Consider the following 22,428-nt stretch of genomic DNA (forward strand, 5'->3'; position numbering starts at 1 on the left):
TTTGAACACTTGTGTGAACAGAAATAGAGCTCTCAAAGAAAACACAGGAATGGTCAGAGAGTGCAACATCAGTCACCACAACCTCAGAGATATTCAGACCCTTAGAGATCATTAAGTCCAGAGTGTGCCCCTTATTGTGCGTGGGCTCCGTCACATGCTGAGTCAGTCCATAGCTATCAAGAACACAAGACAGTTCTTTAGCCCCTCTGTCCTGGGGGTTGTCAACATGGATGTTAAAATCACCAACAATGACTAGACAGTCAAATGCAATACACACTATAGACAGCAGTTCAGTAAAGTCATCAAAAAAGCTTGCACAGTATTTGGGTGGTCTATAGATATTTAGGAACAGAGCTCGAGAGGAGCATTTCAGCTGAAGGGCCACATATTCAAAAGAATCAAAGTTTCCATAAGATGTCTTCCTGCATTGAAGGGAATCATTGAACAGAATAGCAACTCCACCCCCTTTCGTATGCATTCTTTCCTGACTCATAAAACTAAAGTTGGGAGGGGTTGATTCGATAAGAACAGCTGCACTGTTATTTTGTTCAATCCAAGTTTCTGTTAAAAACATAAAATCGAGATTCCTGCCAAAGACCTGACATTTAATAAAGCTAGTTTAAGTTTGTTAAACACACTATCAGTCAGGTTTTTTGTAACAAGCTGTGGCTGACATGGAATCACTGCTAAATTAGATAAACTCACACAAACGTTTGAGCGCTTCCTGTTTCTAAGATGATTCACCGCTCTTAATCTATTACCTATCAACACAGATATCGGCAAAGCTACTGGCAGGCAGGGCCCCGGCATGTCCTGGAAAGAGTTGAGAGTGCCATACGCCCTTGAGCCTGGACCCAGCAGATATCAGTTTGCAGCGTTTTGTACACACACATCCCTATCAGGCTTTGAAGGGGAGGGAGGACCCACCACCCTGCTCCTCTCAAAGGAGGGCAGGGTGAGGGCTACACTGTAAGCCGGGGGAGATGGTGCGCATCTCTGCTTCGGTGATTTTGGTGGGCGTCGTTGAGGGGCGGGGGTAAAGGACATGCTGCCAACCCTGCGTGTCGCCTTCGTGTGTTCAGCGATCTCCAGGATGGTGGGCGAGGGTGAAAGGGTGAACGGAGTATCCTCGACGGCGTTAACAGGGGGGGTGATGGGCAGTGGAGACTCCTCCGAGAGCTGACAGTTTCCAACAGACATTTAAAGTCTTCTTTCAGCACTTCTGACTCTTGTTTCTCAACATCATCTGTTCCAATGTGCAGAACCACATTCTTCACAGTCGGATGTTCAGCCCCAATATGCAGGATCTTCTCAGCCAAGTTAGAGACCACATCCTTGGGAAAACAGAGTACTTTGGTGTTGTTCTTACTACACAGACCTTTTACATCTCTTACAGCAGAGTCACCCACAATCAGAGTTTCAGGCCCAGTCGTTAGCTTTCCCTCTAGCCTTTTACTTTTGGAGTAGCTATTGGTCCTTACCCAGTAGTTTTAGTAGTTTCAGTAGTTGTAGTAGTTTCAGTAGTTTTAGTAGTTTCAGTAGTGTTAGTAGTGTTAGTAGTTTTAGTAGTTTTAGTAGTTTCAGTAGTTTTAGTAGTTTCAGTAGTTTCAGTAGTGTTAGTAGTTTCAGTTGTAGTTCCAGTAGTTTCAGTAGTTTTAGTAGTTTCAGTAGTTTCAGTAGTTTTAGTAGTTTCAGTAGTTTTAGTAGTTTCAGTAGTTTTAGTAGTTTCAGTAGTGTTAGTAGTTACAGTAGTTTTAGTAGTTACAGTAGTTTTAGTAGTGTTAGTAGTGTTAGTAGTTTTAGTAGTTACAGTAGTTTTAGTAGTTTCAGTAGTTTCAGTAGTTTCAGTAGTTTTAGTAGTTACAGTAGTTTTAGTAGTTTCAGTTGTAGTTTCAGTAGTTTTAGTAGTTTTACTAGTTTCAGTAGTTTTAGTAGTTCAGTAGTTTTAGTAGTGTTAGTAGTTTCAGTAGTTTTAGTAGTTTCAGTAGTTTCAGTAGTTTCAGTAGTTTAGTAGTTTCAGTAGTTTCAGTAGTTTTAGTAGTTTCAGTAGTTTCAGTAGTTACAGTAGTGTTAGTAGTTTCAGTAGTGTTAGTAGTTTTAGTAGTTTTAGTAGTTTCAGTAGTTTTAGTAGTTTCAGTAGTGTTAGTAGTTTCGGTAGTTTTAGTAGTTTCAGTAGTTTTAGTAGTTTCAGTAGTTTTAGTAGATGTAGTAGTTTTAGTAGTTTTAGTAGTTTCAGTAGTTTTAGTAGTTTCAGTAGTTTCAGTAGTTTTAGTAGTTTCAGTAGTTTCAGTAGTTTTAGTAGTTATAGTAGTTTCAGTAGTTTTAGTAGTTTTAGTAGTTTCAGTAGTTTTAGTAGTTTCAGTAGTTTCAGTTGTAGTTTCAGTAGTTTTAGTAGTTTCAGTAGTTTCAGTAGTTTTAGTAGTTTTAGTAGTTACAGTAGTTTTAGTAGTTTCAGTAGTTGTAGTAGTTATAGTAGTTTCAGTAGTGTTAGTAGTGTTAGTAGTTTTAGTAGTTTCAGTAGTTTCAGTAGTTTTAGTAGTTTCAGTAGTTTATTAGTTTCAGTAGTTTTAGTAGTTTCAGTAGTGTTAGTAGTTTTAGTAGTTTTATTAGTTTCAGTAGTTTTAGTAGTTTCAGTAGTGTTAGTAGCTTTAGTAGTTTCAGTTGTAGTTTCAGTAGTTTTAGTAGTTTCAGTAGTTTTAGTAGTTTCAGTCGTTTCAGTAGTTTCAGTAGTTTTAGTAGTTTCAGTAGTTTCAGTAGTTTCAGTAGTTTCAGTAGTTTCAGTAGTGTTAGTAGTTTCAGTAGTGTTAGTAGTTTCGGTAGTTTTAGTAGTTTTAGTAGTTTTAGTAGTTTCAGTAGTTGTAGTAGTTTTAGTAGTTTCAGTAGTTTCAGTAGTTTTAGTAGTTTCAGTAGTTTTAGTAGTTATAGTAGTTTCAGTAGTTTTAGTAGTGTTAGTAGTTTCAGTAGTTTTAGTAGTTTCAGTAGTTTTAGTAGTTTCAGTAGTGTTAGTAGTTTTAGTAGTTTCAGTTGTAGTTTTCAGTAGTTTTAGTAGTTTTAGTAGTTACAGTAGTTTTAGTAGTTTCAGTAGTTTTAGTAGTTATAGTAGTTTCAGTAGTGTTAGTAGTGTTAGTAGTGTTAGTAGTTTTAGTAGTTTCAGTAGTTTTAGTAGTTTCATTAGTTTCAGTAGTTTTAGTAGTTTCAGTAGTGTTAGTAGTTTTAGTAGTTTTATTAGTTTCAGTAGTTTTAGTAGTTTCAGTAGTGTTAGTAGTTTTAGTAGTTTCAGTTGTAGTTTCAGTAGTTTTAGTAGTTTCAGTAGTTTTAGTAGTGTTAGTAGTTTTAGTAGTTTCAGTAGTGTTCGTAGTTTTAGTAGTTTTATTAGTTTCAGTAGTTTTAGTAGTTTCAGTAGTGTTAGTAGTTTTAGTAGTTTCAGTTGTAGTTTCAGTAGTTTTAGTAGTTTCAGTAGTTTCAATAGTTTTAGTAGTTTTAGTAGTTTTAGTAGTTTCAGTAGTTTTAGTAGTTTCAGTAGTTTTAGTAGTTTTAGTAGTGTTAGTAATTTGATCTCAAATATTTTAGCAATGACTCGTTTGATGATGTCAGAATATAATATTTAATATCTAGAATAAAGATGATAATAAATAGAGTAATAAAGATGTTACCTGCGCTCAGCAGCAGCAGCAGCAGGTGCTCCATAATGTCTCCTCACTCTGTGTACTTATACTCACATATCTGTGTACTCATCAGTATGATGAGAGACAGGAAGTCAGGCTCTCTTCCTGTCACAAAGACACCATTAAAGCTTTAAGTTAATTTCTGATGGACTTTCTTCAGACCCTCTCTAGAGAGGAGACCATGAGCAGAGGAGTTACTTTAGACCCACTCTAGAGAGGAGACCATGAGCAGAGGAGTTACTTTAGACCCACTCTAGAGAGGAGACCATGAGCAGAGGAGTTACTTTATGCTGTTTTAGATTTTTTTATTTAGTATTTATTGGGGTTGTGTTTAGGTTTACATTTTATTTTCTCTGATTTAACACTTGATTATATTTCACATCATTCATCCACATCTGTAAAGTAACTAAAGGGATTAAATACATCTAGTGGAGTAAAAGTACACCATTTACCTCTGAACTGTAGTGGAGTAGAAGTGAAGTACAAGTACCTGAACATTGTGAGTAAATGTACTTAGTTACACACACCAGGCTGCTGTAGTGTCTCTCTGTCGCCGGCAGTCCTCCTCCCGTCCAGCAGGGGCAGCACTGAGAGAGCAGGGACAACAGAGGGAACACACACTCACTAGCCACTTCCGGTGTCTGCAGAAGCCTCTCATCGTGAGTCATAAAGAATAATAAATGTTCTGTTTGTATATTATTCAGATCTCCTAGTTGTATACTTAGTTTGGGCTTTTACACTCAGCCCCACAGAAACCGGAAGCAAACACTTCAACGGCAGCTAGAGAGCAAGCTCGAGCCGGTGTTTGATAATAATAATGAGCTAACGCTAGCTTTAGCATCGAGCTAAACAACAAACAATAACAAACCTGATTCATATTATATTTTTTATTATAACCCTTTATTTATTATCAGTAACGGATGCCATTTAACGGGTTAAGTAGTAACTGTACTCCCTCACAGTTATAAACAAATCAGATGAGTGTTACTTTCTAAATGTTCCGTGTTACCGTCAGGATTACAGGTAGCTTCTTTAGAACCTTTTTTTTGAGACCTCCATTTTAATCATGACCCTAATGATCTAATCAAGATGTTTTCTATCAGAATCACATTTTTAAATCCTACTTTTTATAAAAACTGGGAATTTTCTTTTTCGATTTCTTTTTTTTCCGGATATCTTTAAAAAAAAAATCAAGAAAGATAACTCATATTTATACATAAAGATGTGTCCCCGGTGTGTCGGGGAACTCACGCAGCGTCAGAAAATAAAACCCTCTCTCTTTTCCTCCGTACCCAAATCTCTAAAAACGGGGGTACAATGGAGCTGATCCAGATTTGCGTTCGATATGACGTAATATCGGAAATGCGGACACACGGCCCTACTTGCCAACCCTCCCGATTTTCGCGGGAGACTCCCGATTTCACTGCCCTCTCCCGGATTCCTCCCTGGGTCACATTTCTCCCGATTTCTGACAAAGTCAGGTTTACTCACGACTGTTTCCACTCGGACTTTAATACAGCTACACCATTGTTTGGTTTCCATGGTAGCGCGTCTCTTTAGTAGCGTGCGCAACTCAACGTTTGAGAGGATGTTCAGCATGGTGAGGAAGATAGTCACAGAACAAGAATGGACAACTCGACCCTCTGCTCACCCCTTTCCTGATCACACATATGCTCCATCAAGGATGGTGCTCCAGGCCGCAGGCATTGCACTTACAACTACAATAAGCATGTGTAGATGTTCTTTTCATCTTTAAAAGTCAGTTTCCCCACTGCGAGGCTCCAGCGCTAACAGTTCTAACAGCTCCGGCGATCCACTAGCAACCCCCTACCCGCGCGGTGGTTTTTAAATGCTCCCGATTTCTGAGGTCTCAAGGTTGGCAAGTATGCCCACGGCCCAATCAGAAACGTTGCTATCAGAAACAATGCACGACTGTTTTGGACGTAATATGGTCGGTGTTTACATTAGCATCGCTAACACTCAGAGCTAACCTGTACTGGAGAGCATGTGTGTGAAGAAGCAGGAAGTAGAAAGGAACTCACCTTGTGGTGTAACCGGCAAGAGAGAAAGCCTTTGAGCTCCAGACTGTTTCAGATCCTTGATAATCCATGATATGGAGTTTCATCACGGCAGCATTTAGTTTAGACGGTAGCTGCCGGGTCCCGCATGAGCTCAGACCCCTCCTCTTTAAAGCTTTATCCCCAAATCATTACTTTAGAAACAGGAAGTGAAACAGAGGGATATGAGGCGTGGCTAGAATGATCTGTTTGGTGTTTGGAGCAAAACACTTCATAGACGTGTTTTTTATATATTTGTATATATCTGAGAGCTCTGCTATTGCCTACAAAGAGCACGATAGCTGACCTTTTTAATAGGAATTATCAGAAAAATATAAAACACAAAATCAGATTTCTGAGATTAAAGTGCGAATAATAATAATAATAGTGAAAAATAGTTTTCTAAAAACTAAATATTGTTACAGTAAAAAAACGGAATTCGGATTAAAGTCAGATAATTCTCAGATAAAAATAAAAAACATTTCCAGATACAAAGTCAGAATTCTATAGTTGTCATTAAACCTGTATCTGAAGGTCCAGTATTTAGTCGTTTCAAATGACCGACACTAACTCTAAACCGCAGACAGACAGCGATCAGTCTTCTCTTACACGGACAGATGTCATTCACTACTTTTATTTATTTAATAACGCGTGTCTGCCCAGAGCTTCTCTTGATTTACACCCCAAAGCTCAGGTGTGGCATAGACTCTGAATAGGTTTGCTTGTTACCTGACTGGAGTTATTTTAAATTCCTCCGCTCAGGGCCCGTCGGACCACCATGGCGGACATCAAGAACGTGCTGTACGCCTGGTGCGGGAAGAAGAAGCTGACGCCCAGCTACGACATCCGAGCTGCGGGGAACAAAAACCGCCAGAAGTTCCTGTGTGAGGTGAGGCTCCGTAACACCCTGAGCTTATATACTCATATACACAAGCAGTACGTCGTTCTACAGTATCAACACAAAGTCAAAGACGTCAACTTTATTATCCACCTTTCAGTTTGTGTGCACAGACAGAGAGATCCAAATACCGTTTCCCACAATCCAGAATAAACGGCAACCCTCAAACATTCCTCTGTATATTTTATACATTTCTGCACAGCTCATCCACTTTATATTTTTAAGTGTATATTATCCTCTCACTAAATGTATGCACCATGACATCCCCCCCCCCCCCAAAGAGTCCTTCTATGTGTAAAAACTACTACATCTGGTTCTGCAAAGTTAGTTTGATTAACTCATTTAGATGTAGAGATTATTTAAAGGTCCCATGTCATGCTTTTCTCAGCCTGGGCACTAACACAAACTCCCAGCCAGACTGCGGGTGTGTGTGTGTTTCAGGCTGGGTTTCGCTGTGTCTCGCTGTCTCGCAGACGGCCACTGGGCTCACAGGGAGGGGGGGCTGGAGCTCCAACAAGGCGTGTAGGACAGAGAGTGAATACACATACTATACCAACTGCTTTGGGGGGGTGCTGCCTGAGTGGGGGTGCTGCCTGAGCGGGGGGGGGGGGGCAGAGAGGAGCTGTGGATTATTGTTATTGATTAATGCATCAGTGTTTCTTTGGGTCAAAAACACTAAACTTAAATTGAAAGCGCTTAGTTTATTTAATAAAAGAGCACATGTTCAATGTGAAAAGTGACAGTAGTTATAAATTAGTTGCAATTTGGTGCAATATATTAAAAAAAAAATATTAATACAAAAAATATATATAATTATTTATTTTTTTAACACCTTGAATTTCGGGGGGGGGCAGGGCTCCGTTGGCGGGGCTCTGTTGGCGGGGCTCTGTTGGCGGGGCTCCGTTGGCGGGGCTCTGTTGGCGGGGCTCTGTTGGCGGGGCTCCGTTGGCGGGGCTCCGTTGGCGGGGCTCCGTTGGCGGGGCGCAGCGCCCATCCAAGGCACTGGTAGGGGAAACACTGCTATACAGAGATGCTGTTTGAGAAACCAATGAGAGTTTGGAACATTGAACAATGTGAATCTATTCTAGCAGACCTCAACAATGGAACTATGATCAGTAGAAATGGACATGACATGGGACCTTTAAGTATTCTCGTTAACATTTGTTTTAATTTTTACATGTTGTCGTTTAATGCCTTAAAAAACTCACAATCTATCTTTATTTACACTTCTTGTAAACATGTTTCTTTTGTTTAATAGTTTTGAGAAGAGTTTTTTAGTTGCTATGTTCAGATGATCCATTTCACCTTTTTATTTATGTATTCTACCAATTCATTATCAATTGATACACAAGACACCAAACACAAAGTCAGGTGAAGCTAAACAAATTATCCCAGAATTATTTTTCAGATTTGTCTTAAATGTTTCTAATAATCTTTTGAGTTATTTCTCAGAATTCAGATTTTTAAAAATTATTTATCTGAATTATTTTTTATTTTTTTTAACTCAATATTTATGTCACATTCAAAAATCACATTCACTGCCAGACATCGCAGAAACAAACAGCCCTCTCATGAGGCGTCCGATTTCATAGATAGATGTCTTGCTTCCTGCGCTCAGGTCCGAGTGGACAGCTTCAGCTACATCGGGATGGGAAACTCCAGCAACAAGAAGGACGCTCAGACCAACGCCGCCCGAGACTTCGTCAACTTCCTGGTCCGCAGCGGAGAGATGAGCGCCTCCGAGGTCCCGGCGCCGGGGGTGAGTGCAACCATCACGAGGGTCTGGAAGTACTCGCGTTAAACTGTGTCTTTAAAGGGGCCCTTTCCCTCTCTCTGAACTCAGTCAACTTTACTGTCAGTCTTTCAGTTTGTGTGTACAGAGAGATCAATACCCTTTCCCACAATCCCCAATATAAACACAAATGAATATAATAATATGTAAACCTATTAGGGCTGTGCATCTTCACTGGTCTCACGATTCGATTCGATTACGATTATCCTGTCAACGATTCGATTCGGTTCGATATCCCGGTGCATCTCGATTCATACCAATGCGTTGCATCCTCAATTTTCTATATTACTGCACATGGCTTATTTGTCATCAATGCATACATGCAGTCAATACATATGAACTCTCTTTTTATTATTTAGAAAGTGCTTCAGAAATCAATAACATAAATGTCTTGACATTAATTTATAAACCAAAATAAATGAATTGTATAGGTCTAGCCTCCGTGTGTGAAGTTGTTCCATCCTCAAAAACAAAAAGCTAATGCTTCTGCAGTCTAGCTGCAGCTTCTAGCCGCGGCCTGCTGTTAAGAAAGGACACTGAATGTCCTGAATGTGGCATCACACACAGGACGTGAGTCTGAACACAGCAGACAGCAGGAGGATTCACAACAGCATATACAAACTAAAATACTGCATGTGGGTGCACACTTACATTCTCTGTCTTACTGTTACATAAATCCAATGAATGAAAGATAAAATTAGCTTCATTATATCTCAGTGATTAAGTGAATAACAACGTTTCTATCGGGTCACTATCAGCATGTCACTCATTATTTTCAGGGAGGGGGCGGGGCTTGGAGTAACGGAGAGGAGACGGTGATCGCGGAAGCTTTTTTCCTCCTGCCTTCACAAACTTTACACACGTATATATCGTCTGCAAATTGCTAGAGGACATTCATACTTTGCAATCCAAGACTTCATTAAATCCACCAAAAACCTGACATGATTGTAAAGCGATTATTTTTGAAAAACATAAATCCCTCCCTGTGTCTCTGAGCCGCAGCGACATGCACGGAGTGATTCAGAGCGGGTCCTGCTGCTGTGGGTTCTGGACTGGTGTTCTTGTGTTGGTGGATAAAGCAGACTGCTCCGTGTTGCTGTGCCACTGTCACGTCTGTTCCCTGATCTCTGCGTCACCGACCGATTTGATATTAAAGTGACAGAAAAAACGTTATAGTAAAGCCGCGGCCGGAAAATCAGGAAGCAACGTTACTACTCTATAACCGATTATCTTCCGTCACTGCATCGAGACCGAATCGTCCACGTCCGCATCGCAATGCATCGTAGAAACGATTATTTTCAACACCCCTAAAACCTATATATACACAAAATAAAAACACAACAATCAATAAATACAAAATAACAGTCACTTAAATATCTTGAGAATGTACATTAGTGCCAGACTGCAGTGGGTTCTCGAGGTGTTAGTGTATGTAAATGGTCTGCAAAGGATCAAATGTGTTATTCCAGAGGGAGTTTCTTCTTATTCAGAACCTTCAGACCTTCACTTCCTTTTTTGCTATTTGCATTTGAAGAAATTATTCCCAAAGCATACCTAACAAAACAAACACATCTACAGGTTACATAACAGCTGATAAATCTGAAATGAAATCATAATAATCCAAATAAAAGAATGGATGCTATATTAATGCTCGGGTTTACTTTAATTGGTCACAAAAATAACAATTATTTTCATCAGATTGTTTGTTTTATCCTCGATTTACGAATCAAAGGAAAAAGCAAGAATATTAAACAGTCCTTAAACATTTAATCCACTTCCTTGCCTCCTGAAAAGTAAACCCTTAATGTCTCTGTTAAACACATGCAGAGTAGAAGGCGATGTTTTAAATGATTTTATGATTTATTGGTTGAAGCATTATTTGAAGGAGGTGTTGTTTCTCCAGGTGAGCGCTGCAGCTGCAGATCAGCCTGATGGAGGAGGAGCAGAAGGAGGAGCAGGAGGAGGCTTTGGGAGCCTCCCCTCCAGCGGGCCGCTGCCTCCTCACCTGGTGGTGAAAGCTGAACTGAAAGGTATTGTTATTATTGTGATAAAACTCTTTCTGTTTGTTTACACCTTGTTTTTACGTCCCGTCGGACCCGGAAGTATAAAACTTCATTTTGTGTTGTCGTTGCTAGAGGAGAGTGGGCCGGTGCCGGGTGTCACGGGGCTCGGGTATTCCGGAGGAGGAAACTCCGGGTGGGGAAGAGGAGATGGAGGAAGAGGAGGAGATGGAGGAGGAGGAGAATGGGAGCGAGGAGCGAATCTGAAGGAATATTACTCCAAGAGAGACGAGCAGGAGGCCCAGGCGGTACGTCACTTCCTGCTCACTCCTTCATGTCGGGGGAAAAGCAGCTTCAAGGTCACCTCTTATGCAAAATGCACTTCTTCATGTCTTTTAACGTAGTATATGGTTTGCAGACTCTGGAGTCGGAGGAGGTGGATCTGAACGCTAACCTGCACGGGAACTGGACTCTGGAGAACGCCAAGGCCCGTCTGAACCAGTACTTCCAGAAGGAGAAGTGCAGCGCCGAGTACAAGTACAGCCAAGTGGGCCCGGACCACAACAGGTCCGATCACAACGACAGAATGTCTTTACAAAAAGGATTACAATGTGTCCAAAATAGTAGAGAAAATATTCAATATATGTCCAACATATTCTGTGTGTGTGTGTGTGTGTGTGTGTGTGTGTGTGTGTGTGTGTGTGTGTGTGTGTGTGGTACCTCTGAGAGAGTGTGTTGTAACTCTGAGTGTGTGTGTTACCTCTGAGAGTGTGTGTTGTAACTCTGAGTGTGTGTGTTACCTCTGAGAGTGTGTGTGTATGTGGTACCGCTGAGACTTTGTGTGTGTGGTACCTCTGAGAGTGTGTGTGGTACCGCTGAGACTTTGTGTGTGTGGTACCTCTGAGAGTGTGTGTGTGGTACCTCTGAGAGTGTGTGTGGTACCTCTGAGAGTGTGTGTGGTACCTCTGAGAGTGTGTGTGGTACCTCTGAGAGTGTGTGTGTGTTACCTCTGAGAGTGTGTGTGTCAGGATGCTGCTGTGTGTTTTTCTGCTGGACTGCAGAAACCCAGAGACCTCCGCAGTGTGTCGGCTACACCACAGAGATCTCACTGTTCACTATTACGTTATTATTCATATTTTATTGTAATAATTATATTCACATCTGTCCACACACACGCTAAAGCCTCGCTCTAAATCACGTTTCTATTGATTTTATAGGTTTAGACCATCCTAAACCTGATAAGATAAGATATTATATTTATACTCTTAATTATGTCCAATTCCTCTTAATTGTGTAAGGACCTGCACATTAAAATATGTGCTCAAATGTTTTTTATAATCAGACTTTCAGACTTTGTTCAAAGTGAGAATCAGCAAGTGAGCGAAGTGCGACACGATTAAATTAACTGATATCTTAATAACCCTTAAAGGTGGGGTAGGTGATTCCCTTCAGAAACACTTGTTATATTCCATGGAATGCTCTTAACATCCCGATAGCAATGAATATCTGAAATGCTTTGACAAAAAATCCATAAAAACCGTAGTACTGTAAAAACCTCGACCAATCACCTGAGCCGGCTAAAGTAACTGGACGGCCTACCTGCCTGTCAGCCTTCCATCGGGGCACACACTGATCTCTGCCCTCATTGGTCATGTGTGTGTTGGAGGAGGGGCTCTGTGAGGAAGTGGCAGATTTGTTCCGGGTTGTATACTTTCAAATTCTAGCGCACTCGAGCTGCTTTCTCCAATCTTACCTACCTTACCTTTAATGCATATTGATAAGAAAAAAATGTAAACGATGTGAGAGATTTAGGAAACCAAGGAGATAAAGTAGAGATGTGCAATTAAAGACTACAAATATTTATATAAACATTTGTTAGAATATATATGTAAAAAAATACAATACAAATATTTAATTGAAAGGGGACCTATCATGCAAAATGCACTTTTGTACGTCTTTTATACATGAATATGTGTCCCGGTGTGTCAGGGAACTCACCAAGTGTCAGGAAACACAACCCTCTCTCTTTTCCTCCATACCCAAATCTCTAAAAACGGGGCTGCAACGGATCTGATACAGACTGATCCAGATTTGAAATATCTCTGACGTCAGAAACGAGGAGCTCCGCCTATATGGGCAACTCTCCACCTATCAGGGGAATGAGAGGTTGCGTGGCATGGTGACAGCATGGTAACAGCATGGTAACAGCATGTTAACAGCATGGTAACAGCATGGTAACAGCATGCTAACATGACGCTCGTGCCTCGCCCCCCTCCTTTGCAGGGGGGCGTGGTCAGCTGCAGCTCATTTGCCACAGAATCAGCCCTTGTGAAGGCAGGGCTGGAAAAGAGCAAATAGAGCAAAATGAGGCATGGCTAAAATGCAGGATCTGTTTGGTATTTAGAAAAAAAAATGCGCAGACATGTTTTATATAGGTATGGCCCTACAATATATTATTCAAATATAGCATGATAGGTCCACTTTAACATAAGAAGTTAAAGTACACATTTTCAAAATAGATTTGAAAGTAAAAAATGTGCACTTAAAAAATGTAATAAAACTATTCGTATAAAGAAGGGAATGTAAAAGATAGAATTCCATAATAAATTGTATATAAACTTGACAAGTTAAAGTAGAATTGTGCAATAGAATATAATTATTTGAATAGAAGTAAGAGTTAAAAATGTAAAAAAGGAAATGTGTAATGAATGCCAGAATAAATAAATAAAAATATTGTGAAATAATAGATAGAACAAATGAACGACGGCGTAGCATTCAGCTGTGTGTGGACAGGTGATGAATATTTGTGGAAGACGAAGGTGACGCCAGAACTCACTCCCTCTGAAGACATGGGGCAGCATTTAGATGCAGCACTAAAGCTGTCCCATGGGTGGCGCTGTTGGGGGTGTGGTTGTGATTTCTGGTGTCACCGCAGGGCAGCGAGCAGCCAGAGAGCCTCACATCTCCATCTGTGATTTAATACTCTCAAGTCTGGCAGAAAAACACACAGCTTCCTCCTGAGAGCACCACCGCAGGTGAGTCCATCACTTCCAAGCTTCGTTTCCTGTTTTATTTTGAAAAACCCATAGGAAGTGAAGAGTGTAATGTTTGTGTCTGCAGGAGCTTCATCGCGGAGATGAATCTGTTTGTGAGGCAGCTCGGCAGAAGTAAGACATTTTATATATTTACATGTTTATCGAATCTGTAAATATTCACTTTTACTTTTTATTAGCATCTCCATTAATTAATTAGCATTAGCTATTCTTCCTGTGGTCCACACACATATTTAAACACTTTAGCCTCATAAACACAACAAACGTAAACAAAACGTACATTTAAAAAATAAAGCTACTGTTTAGATATTATCAAAGTGAAAGTGAGCCCAGCCATGCACCCTGAGGAACCCCTAGATAAGATAAGATAAGATAAGATAAGACTTTATTCATCCCGAAGGAAATTGTTGTGCCAGAGTAACTAGAGTAACTCTAATGTTCTTAAAATACAGAGGTTTTATTTTTACAGTTCAAAGTGAAAGTGGGCCCAACCGTGCACCCTGAGGAACTCCTAATGTTCTTAGAAACTGCCCTTTTTGAGTTCTGATTGGATGTTTTTGAGTCGTTTTCTTCAGATGGTGCAATGTAAGTGCGTTCTGTGCTCTGTAGGGATCCCGGCTCAAGAGCACGCCGACAACTTTTTTAGTTTTTAGACATGTTTGACTTAATCTGATGATTTGTAAAGTGGAAGTGGGCCCAATCATGAAGGAACTCGTGCTCTAATATTCTTAAAATTGGCAGTTTGTACTTCAGATTTTTAAATGTTTCTTTTACCTAATCGTAATTTAAAAAATAAAGCTACTGTTTTACACATTATCAGAGTAAAAGTGGGCCCAATCATGCACCCTGCGGGACACCTAATGTTCTCAACATTGGAGTTTTTTTGTTCCGATTGGATGTTTTTGAGACTTGAGATCGAATGCCAAAGAGTTTTTTGCTCTCCAGAGATCACGGCTCGAGAGCACGGCTCCAACAAGAAGCTGGTGGCTCAGTCGTGTGCGTTGTCTCTCGTTCGGCAGCTGTACCACCTCGGGGTGCTGGAGGCGTACTCCGGGGTCACCAAGAAGAAGGAAGGGGAAACGGTAAGACGACCGCCATACTCTCAATAAAAATGTGTTTACAGAGCAAGATGGACCTTTTCTAACTGCTGTGTAAATACATTAGGGGTGGTAATCACCAGGCTCCCCCCAATACGATACTATCGCGATACTTAAGCCACAATACGATAGTATTGCGATTCTACGATATGCTAAGTATTTCGATATATTGCGATATTGCAAATCACATGCGTCATATCCATGTCCGTCTTCCCTTCCTGGTTAAAACATGTATTTGCAATATGAATAGTTTATGTAAATAACCCAATGTGTGTTCTTTGAACCTGAAAAGGAGATGGCATTGTTTTTGTTACTTTCATTGCAATTGTATATGTCTTAACGGAACTTCCTGTTTTATATACGACCATCTTTCAGACGGATATGCTACAGTTAATATAATAAAATATTGATACTTGGTGTCCGTGTATCGATACAATATCGCCACGCAAAGTATCGCGATACTATGCTGTATTGATTATTTCCCCCGCCCCTAATATCAATACTATTTAAATCCAACTACCCTAAAATGACATAACGATGACATGAATATGATTTTTCACTCATACACTCTGACCGTCAAAAATCTGAATGTTAAACCTTTACATTTATTTTCTTACTGTTTTTTTAAATAAATGCTTGGGTTATATATATGTGAATTATGAACATTTTTGATTGTGAAAATATATTATATGTTCATATTTTTAAAGGTTCACCGAGTTACATTTTTAAATCAGAAATGTAATTCTTTCATTTCAAACCTTTATTTATACAGATAAAATCCCATTGAGATCATTGATCTCTTTTCCAAGGGAGACCTGCTGAAGTAGTTCCACATGAAACATAAAAGCATAAACAGAACAACAAAAGGACATCATACAGCATCAATTACAAAATTATCCACATAAACAGGTACCAATAGCTTCTGATTGACTAGCATCCAACCGAGCTTTAAAAACATTTAGTGGCACTAGATTGTTCAGTTTCCATTTAATTTGCAGACTGTTCCAAGACAGAGGAGCTGCGCATCTAAAAGCTGTCTTCCCTAAGACAGTCCTAGCAGTTGGCACATTTAATAAAACCATAGCATTCTATCTCAGGCAGTAGCCACTTACAATTCTCCGTGAGATCAGGGAGCAGATATAAGATGGAAGTTTCCCTAGCATGGCTTTGTATATAAAGATGTACCAGTGACTGAGCCTCCGTACAGCTAGTGAAAGCAAACCAGCCTATCTTTAAATAATGCCACTCTTTTATTCAATTATTTCATTAAACTTAATGCCAGGGGGATTTTGCTCTAATTTATTTTACAGTCTGGATTATGTCTATAATTATCAATATTCTTATTTTTTTACATTTATTTTGCAGAATTTTTACCTTCAAATGCTGTTGTTTTTAGGGTTTCAACAGCGCATTTTTCACTGATAAACATGTTATTACCACACAGATTATAGCAGCTGACATGCAGGATATACGCACAGTCTGATTTATTAGAGAGATACTGTATAAGCGTTAAACATGAAGCGGTTTCCTGTGTTGTGTTCATGCTCTGTGTCTCTGTGTTTTCCAGCTGGAGCCGTTTGACGTCAGTGTTTCTGCAGATCTGCAGCAGCAGCTGGCGGCCGTCGTCCAGGAGCTCGGCGTCCACATCCCCCCCCCTGTGAGTCCTCTGACCCCACTGCCGCTTAGTGTCGATATAGTAGATATAATGTTAATATTAAAAAAAATATATATACAACTGTTAGAACATCTCCCTGGTCTCCGGCTTGATCTTCAATCTCAGGATCCATTTATTTGTGATCCTCTCAAGAATGGAAGTAGTCAAAATCTCAAAATTCAGATTTTTTTCTCAAATATATCAAAATTATGACTTTTTCTCAAAAATATCAAAATTATGACTTTTGCAAAATATCAAAATTATGACTTTTTCTGAATACTTAAAAATGTTAATCAATCAATCAATCAATCAATCAATCAATGTTTATTTATATAGCCCAATATCACAAATGTTACATTTGTCTCAGTGGTCTTCACAGTGTGTACAGAATATCAGTATGACAATACGACACCCTCTGTCCTTAGACCCTCACATCGTACAAGGAAAAACTTCCAAAGAAAACCCAGTTTAAAGGGAAAAATGGGAGAAACCTCAGGGAGAGCAACAGAGGAGAGATCCCTCTCCCAGGACGGACAGACGTGCAATAGATGCCGTGTGTAAATTGAAAAGATAATACATTTGCAACATAGGTAGTCCAAATGTTTGGAAATGCATGTGTGTATAATAGGAAGATGAATCCACGAGGATATCCATCCAGGACCGATGATCCAGGACCACAGCCACGACTCAAGATCCAGCGCTCGCGATCCAGGACACAGGACCGCAGGATCATCCATGACTCCGGATCCCAGCGTATATAGACACCAAAAAGAAAGACATGTGGGGAAGCTGGGTTAATCGGAACATGAGTGTACACGGGTATAGACAGAGAGAAGGAAGAAGTAAGATGTCCCCCGACAAACTAAGCCTATATCAGCAAAACTAGGGGCTGAATCTAATCAGCCCTAACTATAAGCTTTATCAAAAAGGAAGGTCTTAAGCGCACTCTTAAAAACGGATAGGGTGTCTGCCGCCCGAACACAAACTGGAAGCTGATTCCACAAATGTGGAGCTTGATAAGAAAAGGCTCTGGCTCCCATTGTACTTTTAAAGATTCTAGGAACAACCAACAACCCTGCATTCTTGGAACGCAATGCCCTAGTAGGACAGTAGGGTATAATGAGTTCTTTAAGGTAAGATGGCGCCTGCCCATTAAGGGCTTTGTAGGCGAGAAGAAGAATTTTAAATTCTATCCTGTGTTCGATAGGGAGCCAGTGTAAGGCAGCCAGAACAGGAGTCATGTGGTCCCTTCTCCTAACTCTGGTTAGTACACGAGCCGCAGCATTTTGAATCAGCTGAAGCGACTTGATTGACTTCTTAGTACTCCCTGATAATAAAGAGTTACAATAATTAGTTAATAATCCCTGGTCCCCGGCTTGAGCTCCAGCCTCAGGATCCATGTATCTGTGATCCTCTCCAGATGGAAGGAGTCATCACATACAGAGACTAGTTCCTGAGCAGTGTCCTTCACATGCTGATATCAAGAGAGGGAGTCACACAGTCACAAGATGGAGGAACAGAAAGCAGTATTCAATGTTTACTTCAGATTAGCTCCTCGTCAGAAATGAGCATGCTTGATGTCTCTCTCCATAGAGGCTGAGTCATCATGTTCATCACATAGCTATCATCTGCCTCAAGCAGTCCTGATGCTCTTCTAGGTCATCACACATCCTGCCATGTACACGCTGCTTTTAATTGGAACTATTCACATCTCGCACTGCACTGCAGCTTTTATTCATGTACCTGTGATATTCATGTTTTATTATCTTTGCTTTTAAATGAGTGTTTATAAATGCCATTTTATAATATGTTAATGTCTTTCATTGTTGTAAATCCCTTTGAATTGCCTTGTGTTGAAAGCTGCTGTATAAATAAACTTGCCTTGCGTTGCCTATATATTAACGGTGTGTCCCCCCCCACCCCTGCAGCCGGCAGACCCCTCCTGCCCCGTGTCTCTGATCCAGGGGAAGATGGCGTCCTTCGAGCCGTCTCAGCGTCAGACTGCAGCGGGGGTCGTGCCCTGGTCGCCCCCCCAGGTCAACTGGAACCCCTGGACCAGCAGCAACATCGACGAGGGCCCGCTGGCCCACGTGAGTCTAAAAATACAAGTTCCTTTATAGGCCAACATTAGCCTCCTGTAGCTTAGCTGTGGTGACGTGAAGTCATGTGTCCGTGCTGTAGTTCCTTTATAGCCCAACATTAGCCTCCTTTAGCTTAGCGGTGGTGACGTGAAGTCATGTGTCCGTGCTGTAGTTCCTTTATAGCCCAACATTAGCCTCCTTTAGCTTAGCGGTGGTGACGTGAAGTCAAGTGACCGTGCTGTAGTTCCTTTATAGCCCAACATTAGCCGCCTTTAGCTTAGCGGTGGTGACGTGAAGTCATGTGACCGTGCTGTAGTTCCTTTATAGCCCAACATTAGCCTCCTTTAGCTTAGCGGTGGTGACGTGAAGTCATGTGACCGTGCTGTAGTTCCTTTATAGCCCAACATTAGCCTCCTTTAGCTTAGCGGTGGTGACGTGAAGTCAAGTGACCGTGCTGTAGTTCCTTTATAGCCCAACATTAGCCTCCTTTAGCTTAGCGGTGGTGACGTGAAGTCAAGTGACCGTGCTGTAGTTCCTTTATAGCCCAACATTAGCCTCCTTTAGCTTAGCGGTGGTGACGTGAAGTCAAGTGACCGTGCTGTAGTTCCTTTATAGCCCAACATTAGCCGCCTTTAGCTTAGCGGTGGTGACGTGAAGTCAAGTGACCGTGCTGTAGTTCCTTTATAGCCCAACATTAGCCGCCTTTAGCTTAGCGGTGGTGAAGTAAAGTCATGTGTCCGTGCTGTAGTTCCTTTATAGCCCAACATTAGCCGCCTTTAGCTTAGCGGGGGTGACGTAAAGTCATGTGACCGTGCTGTAGTTCCTTTATAGACCAACATTAGCCTCCTTTAGCTTAGCGGCGGTGACATGAAGTCATGTGGCCGTGCTGTAGTTCCTTTATAGCCCAACATTAGCCTCCTTTAGCTTAGCGGTGGTGACGTGAAGTCATGTGACCGTGCTGTAGTTCCTTTATAGCCCAACATTAGCTGCCTTTAGCTTAGCGGTGGTGACGTGAAGTCATGTGACCGTGCTGTAGTTCCTTTATAGCCCAACATTAGCCGCCTTTAGCTTAGCGGTGGTGACGTGAAGTCATGTGACCGTGCTGTAGTTCCTTTATAGCCCAACATTAGCCGCCTTTAGCTTAGCCATTTCCTTTATTTTCTGCAGTGCACTCCGGAGCAGATCAGCGGCGAGCTGCACGATGAGCTGAAGTACCAACTGGACAACGACGAAAACCTGCAGAAGGTCCGACTGCTTTCTTTTTAGCATGAGAATCATGAATTACTTTTATAAGCAGAGATTTTAAAGTACACACATCCTTTACTCTAGTACAAGTACAGATACCCGTGTTTAAAAATACTCTCGTAGAAGTACTGAAGTACTGATACCAGCCAAATGTACTTCAGTACAGTAACAAAGTATTTGTTCTCCAATACTTCCCACCTCTGATTACAAGACATATGAGAGTGTATGAAACCGTGAGTGGTGTGTTTTCAGATCCTGGCGGAGCGTGAGACGCTGCCCGTCAAAAAGTTTGAGGAGGATATCATGGCGGCGTTGGAGAGCAACGCGGTGGTGATCATCAGAGGAGCCACCGGCTGCGGGAAAACCACGCAGGTGCCTCAGTACATCCTGGACCGCTTCATCAAGGCGGGGAAAGCCTCCGACTGCAACATCGTGGTCACGCAGGTAAAGAGGTCCCCGGCTTGAGCTTGAGCCTCAGGATCCATGTGTCTGTGATCCTCTCCAGAATGGAAGTAGTCAAAATTCAGACTTTTTCTCAAAAAGATCAAAATTCTGACTTTTTCTCAAAAATTCTGACATTTTCACTAAATTCTGAATTTTTCTCAAAGATCTAAATTGTTCTCAAAATGACTTTTTCAAAAATCCGACTTTTCCCTCATAATTATGACTTTATCTAAAAATTATGAATTTCTCAAAATCACAAAATTATGACTTTTTCTGAATACTTAAAAATGTTAATAATCCCTGGTCTCCGGCTTCATCTTCAACCTCAGGATCCATGTATTTGTGAATGGAATGGAAGTAGTCAAAATCTCAAAATTCAGATTTTTTTTCTCAAAGTTCTGACTTTTTCTCAAAAATATAAAAATTCTGACTTTTTCTCAAAGTTCAGACTTTTTCTCAAAATTCTGACTTTTTCTCAAAAATATCAAAAAAATTCTGACTTTTCCCTCATAATTATGACTTTTTCTCAAAATATCAAAATTTGGACATTTTCTCAAAATTATGACTTTTTCTCAAAATTATGACTTTTTCTCAAAAATATCAAAATAATGACTTTTTCTGAATACTTAAAAATGTTAATAATCCCAATGTGTATTCAATGTTTACTTCAGATCTCCATAGAGGCTGAGTCATCATGTTCATCACATAGCTATCATCTGCCTCAAGCAGTCCTGATGCTCTTCTGTCACACATCCTGTCATGCTCACAGCTGCAGCTGGTACCCTTGTTAGCATGCTACTCTCATGCACACAGCTGCAGCTGGTACCCTTGTTAGCATGCTACTCTCAATATGCACATGGTTGTTGACCATTCAGCTAATAGCTCCAGGCTGCAGGTGAGGAAGAGCTACCTGTCGCTCACTGTGTCCTGGTTTGATCTCCTGCAGCCCCGGAGGATCAGCGCCGTGTCGGTGGCCGAGCGAGTTTCCTACGAGAGGGCGGAGGATGTTGGGAGGAGTTGTGGATACAGCGTCCGGTTCGAGTCCGTCCTCCCCCGCCCGCACGCCAGCATCCTCTTCTGCACCGTCGGTACGTTAGCATTTGGGAAACGTTTTCTCCCAAAAGCTCAGTTTTTACTGACTCACACGAAGACTTGAGAGGATTCGCTGTTTGGATGAGTGTGTGTTGTGTGTTGATGAGTGTTGTGTGTTGGTGAGTGTTGTGTGTTGATGAGTGAGTGTTGAGTTGTTGTGTGTCTGCAGTAGGGTTGGGTATCGTTTGAATTTCCACGATTCCGATTCTACTTTTCGATTCCGGTTCTTAACGGTTCTCAATTCCGGTTCTTTGAGGGGTAAAAAAATGATACATGCTTCTTCCACCAAAAAAATTACATTTATTAGAGAAACCTTTACACAGGTTAGTTTCCAGTAATATCCACATGAACCAGTTTATGTTCACTGCTATGCAACTGTAACCTGAGAACCACTGAAGCTACAGCAGTGCAACTTTTAAAGGAGCCCCCCCCCCCCCCCATTTAAAAACAGTTCTTGTTGAGAAAAACAAGCATACCTGCCTCTCAGGCGTACCGGGAAGAAATGTTTGAACACTTTAAAGCAAAGTGCTTCAATCTGGTGCACTTTAAGCAGAATGACTAGAGACTGATCTAGGGGTACAACTCTCAACACCCAGATGAAGAAGATCGGTTTACATTTTAATAATCAATCAGTATGTGAGCATAACCAGTGACCCATAGCCAATAACAAGTACATGTAACGTGTTTTATGTTTGTTGTTCATTCAGATCTTATTATACTATTTTATTTATGCATATTTTGTTATCTCTCCAGTTTAAAACGATATGTCTGGTTTACTGTCCTATAGTTTACATTGGAATGATTTCAAACCTGTTTCATCCCAATCATTATAAAGGAGAGCCTTGGAAATATGTGTTTACATCGTGATCAAACCGTTTGAGACCCACTGAGATAACTGAGACTAAAGTGAACTATCTAAACCCTCAGAGTCCTTCACCTCTCTGAGAGTCCTTCACCTCACTGAGCTGAAGCTACCAGCCTCAGTCTGACTGGAGAGGACTCTCCTCCACATCATTAGCCGCGTTCACACTGCGGTACTTTTCCCACAAAGGTTCATGCGAACTTAGTTCATGCGAACTTAGTTCAAGAGAACTCTTTAGTTCTGATGAACTGAGTACAGATCGCGTTCACACCAGAAAAAGTCCCTGAGGGAGGATGAGGCAAATGAAGCCGCTGACGTCACTTCTTCTTCTTCTGCTTTGGGTTTACTGGCAGGCCGCAAATCACTTCACGGCGTATACTGCCGCCCGGAGGCCCCGGCAGGAAGTCCCCGGAGTTGGGGAAGGCTTCAGTAGAAGCTGCTGGGAGTCCCAGCAGCTTCTACTGAAGCCTTCCGAGTAAATCGCCAGA

At 41.1% G+C, this 22,428-nt stretch overlaps 1 protein-coding gene across 3 annotated transcripts in view; it reads left to right on the forward strand.

Moving 5' to 3' along the window:
• Positions 1-22,428, forward strand: part of dhx9 (DEAH (Asp-Glu-Ala-His) box helicase 9) — a 55,189-nt gene that overhangs the window by 20,491 nt on the left and 12,270 nt on the right. For 2 of the 3 annotated variants that reach the window (XM_034079363.2, XM_071202587.1), the window contains exons 3-14: positions 6,485-6,611; positions 8,239-8,379; positions 10,316-10,442; positions 10,548-10,720; positions 10,831-10,979; positions 13,533-13,579; positions 14,411-14,547; positions 16,130-16,219; positions 18,145-18,306; positions 19,465-19,542; positions 19,795-19,986; positions 20,933-21,074. In XM_034079363.2, the coding sequence (XP_033935254.1) occupies positions 6,501-6,611; positions 8,239-8,379; positions 10,316-10,442; positions 10,548-10,720; positions 10,831-10,979; positions 13,533-13,579; positions 14,411-14,547; positions 16,130-16,219; positions 18,145-18,306; positions 19,465-19,542; positions 19,795-19,986; positions 20,933-21,074 (1,549 nt within the window). In that variant the 5' untranslated portion in view covers positions 6,485-6,500. Of the gene's footprint in view, positions 1-3,560; positions 4,325-6,484; positions 6,612-8,238; positions 8,380-10,315; positions 10,443-10,547; positions 10,721-10,830; positions 10,980-13,532; positions 13,580-14,410; positions 14,548-16,129; positions 16,220-18,144; positions 18,307-19,464; positions 19,543-19,794; positions 19,987-20,932; positions 21,075-22,428 lie in introns of those variants that run through there. The other variant, XM_034079362.2, reaches the window with a different exon arrangement.

This window comes from Pseudochaenichthys georgianus, unplaced genomic scaffold (genome assembly GCF_902827115.2).
Source record: "Pseudochaenichthys georgianus unplaced genomic scaffold, fPseGeo1.2 scaffold_594_arrow_ctg1, whole genome shotgun sequence".
Taxonomy (NCBI): Eukaryota; Metazoa; Chordata; class Actinopteri; order Perciformes; family Channichthyidae; genus Pseudochaenichthys; species Pseudochaenichthys georgianus.